This window comes from Sphaeroforma arctica, assembly GCF_001186125.1.
Source record: "Sphaeroforma arctica JP610 unplaced genomic scaffold supercont1.4880, whole genome shotgun sequence".
Taxonomy (NCBI): Eukaryota; class Ichthyosporea; order Ichthyophonida; genus Sphaeroforma; species Sphaeroforma arctica.
The window spans coordinates 1-2221 of NW_014035678.1; the positions used below are offsets into that span (position 1 = coordinate 1).

General features: G+C 43.2%; 1 protein-coding gene across 1 annotated transcript; it reads right to left on the reverse strand.

The window, feature by feature from the left end:
- Positions 1 to 848: 848 nt before the first annotated feature.
- SARC_14632 (hypothetical protein) lies at positions 849 to 1914 on the reverse strand (the record flags this gene model as incomplete). The annotated part of the gene is made up of 2 exons (XM_014291235.1): positions 1750 to 1914; positions 849 to 1024 (listed from the first exon to the last, which is right to left on the reverse strand). The coding sequence occupies exons 1-2, from the start codon at positions 1886 to 1888 to the stop codon at positions 849 to 851; spliced, it is 315 nt and encodes a 104-aa protein (XP_014146710.1). The 5' UTR covers positions 1889 to 1914.
- Between the last annotated feature and the right edge of the window lie 307 nt (positions 1915 to 2221).

Below are 2221 nucleotides of genomic sequence, written 5' to 3' on the forward strand. Positions count from 1 at the left end.
TATATTGATAGTTTGAATTTAGGTACTTGAATGCCCTACTATGGAGACAAGCGCAGCCGGATACCCCACATCGGAACCCACATCGGAACCCACACATCACCAGAAACTTTTTGGCGTACACACAAGAGCACTCTTAGGTGTGGCATGGCGCGTCACCTATGATTTTCTCTATATGCATGAATAGCTGAACATACTGTCTGTATCTCTGCATAAATAGCTGAACATACTGTCTGTATCTCTGCATGAATAGCTGAACATACTGTGTAGTATTTAGTGTCCATATCGCCCTTTGAGGCAAACCAAGTATGTTGTGCATCATACAATGATTCTTACAATAAGGAATGTCTCTTTACATACGGATACATACTCAACTACAGAACACATACTCACAGCAACATGCACATACTAAACATATATACCTACACATCTGTCACATACGTCTCGTACAGATGTTTATTTACACATGTATATAATCAAGAATTATATCCTTACACTTTAGGTCACGTGTCTCGTACAGATGTATCTAAATACGAACCAACCCATAAGAAAACAACAACAAGACATCGCGTACTTCTTGCGGAAACGAAAAAGGTTCTCCCTATCAGCTGGATCGGTATATAAGAATCTGATCTACAGACCGCACAAGACCTCAAAATGCAGCCATTTTTGCACAGACAGACACACCTTGTACACACCTACACCGACAAGAAAGTATTATAGACCATTGCGCAGATTAAACACCTGTACACAACACTACACCATAAGCAACACGCGTGTTCGCATGCATATATCCTGCCGCGGGACGTATCCTTAGGCCGATTCGTCCTTCTCAGTCACCCCATTAACGTTTACGCACGCGCATACGTTTGGCTGTGAGATGAATGCTGGGCCGTTTTGCCCTTCTGCGGTTCGGTGTGATCGGTGGAGAAGCGGCGGATCTGCAGACCGGAGGAGTCGAACATGTAGATGCCGTCGACTGAGTACGAGGCAACGATCTCCTTGCCCGTGTTGCTGTATCGCACGCCTGAGCCAGAGGTGAGTGGTTGGACTGGGGTTAGTCAGTCATCGCTGAGTGGGTGTAATTTGACCTTCCCGGAGAGCGTAGCAACGGTTGCTATGGGTTATACTACTCAAAGTAGTAGACGGTATAGAAGGGAAGAGAATGGGATAGCCTATGGTTCTCCCACATAGGGATAGGAGTTGCTGCTATACCTCACAACAAACCCACTACATGTACAACAAACCCACTATAAGTACACACCGATTCTGAACTGCGGTGCGAGGGGGCTTGTCAGGCGAGCCCAGTGTGTGTATAGACATACACCGCATGCCCTAACTACACAGCGATGCACATGTATACCATGGGGTGACCACGGGCACGTCCGGGCAGAGTTTAAAGCTGCCCGTATACTTCATAGCGATGGCATAGCAGAATGCTCACTAGCCTCGGGCTGTGCTGGAGGGAGATGTAACTTTCGAGACACCGAACGGTAATACAACACGATATGCAACCAAGTAAAGTCACGCACTGTGGGGTGAGCCTACGAGTTGAGAGCAGAATAGTATGTACATATATACATACATACACATAGATATACATAGACATACATACACATAGATATACATAGACATACATATACATATAAACTAAATTCTACCTAACAATACATTTGCAATATATCCTACCTACACTTTACATATGCAATATATTCTACCTACACAACAGCCACACATCGGTCACAGACACACCCGTGATGTGGCGTGAAGGCGTAGATTCAGGGCAAAACCGCGCAACTCGGCGTGTATACGTGCGCAGTCCCTCCTCATCCACACTGATGTCTGAGCCTCTGCGCACAGAAGGGGCCGCAGCACAGTTCACCTGCAGCATCCGCCTGTCGTAGACCGACACATACTGCACATGTGTAGTGAGAGACAGAGTATAACCATGGATTAGCGTGCTTCATGCCGTGAGGAAATACGTGCTATAGATGTGTATTGAGAGGCAAAGTATAGACATAATCAGCGTGCTTCATGCCTAGGATTATATATATATATACATACATACATACATATATATATATATATATATATATATATATATATATATATATATATATATATATATATATATATATATATATATATATATATATATATATATATATATAATATATATATATATAGTAGTAGTAGTAGTAGTACGTAGTACGTACGTACGTAC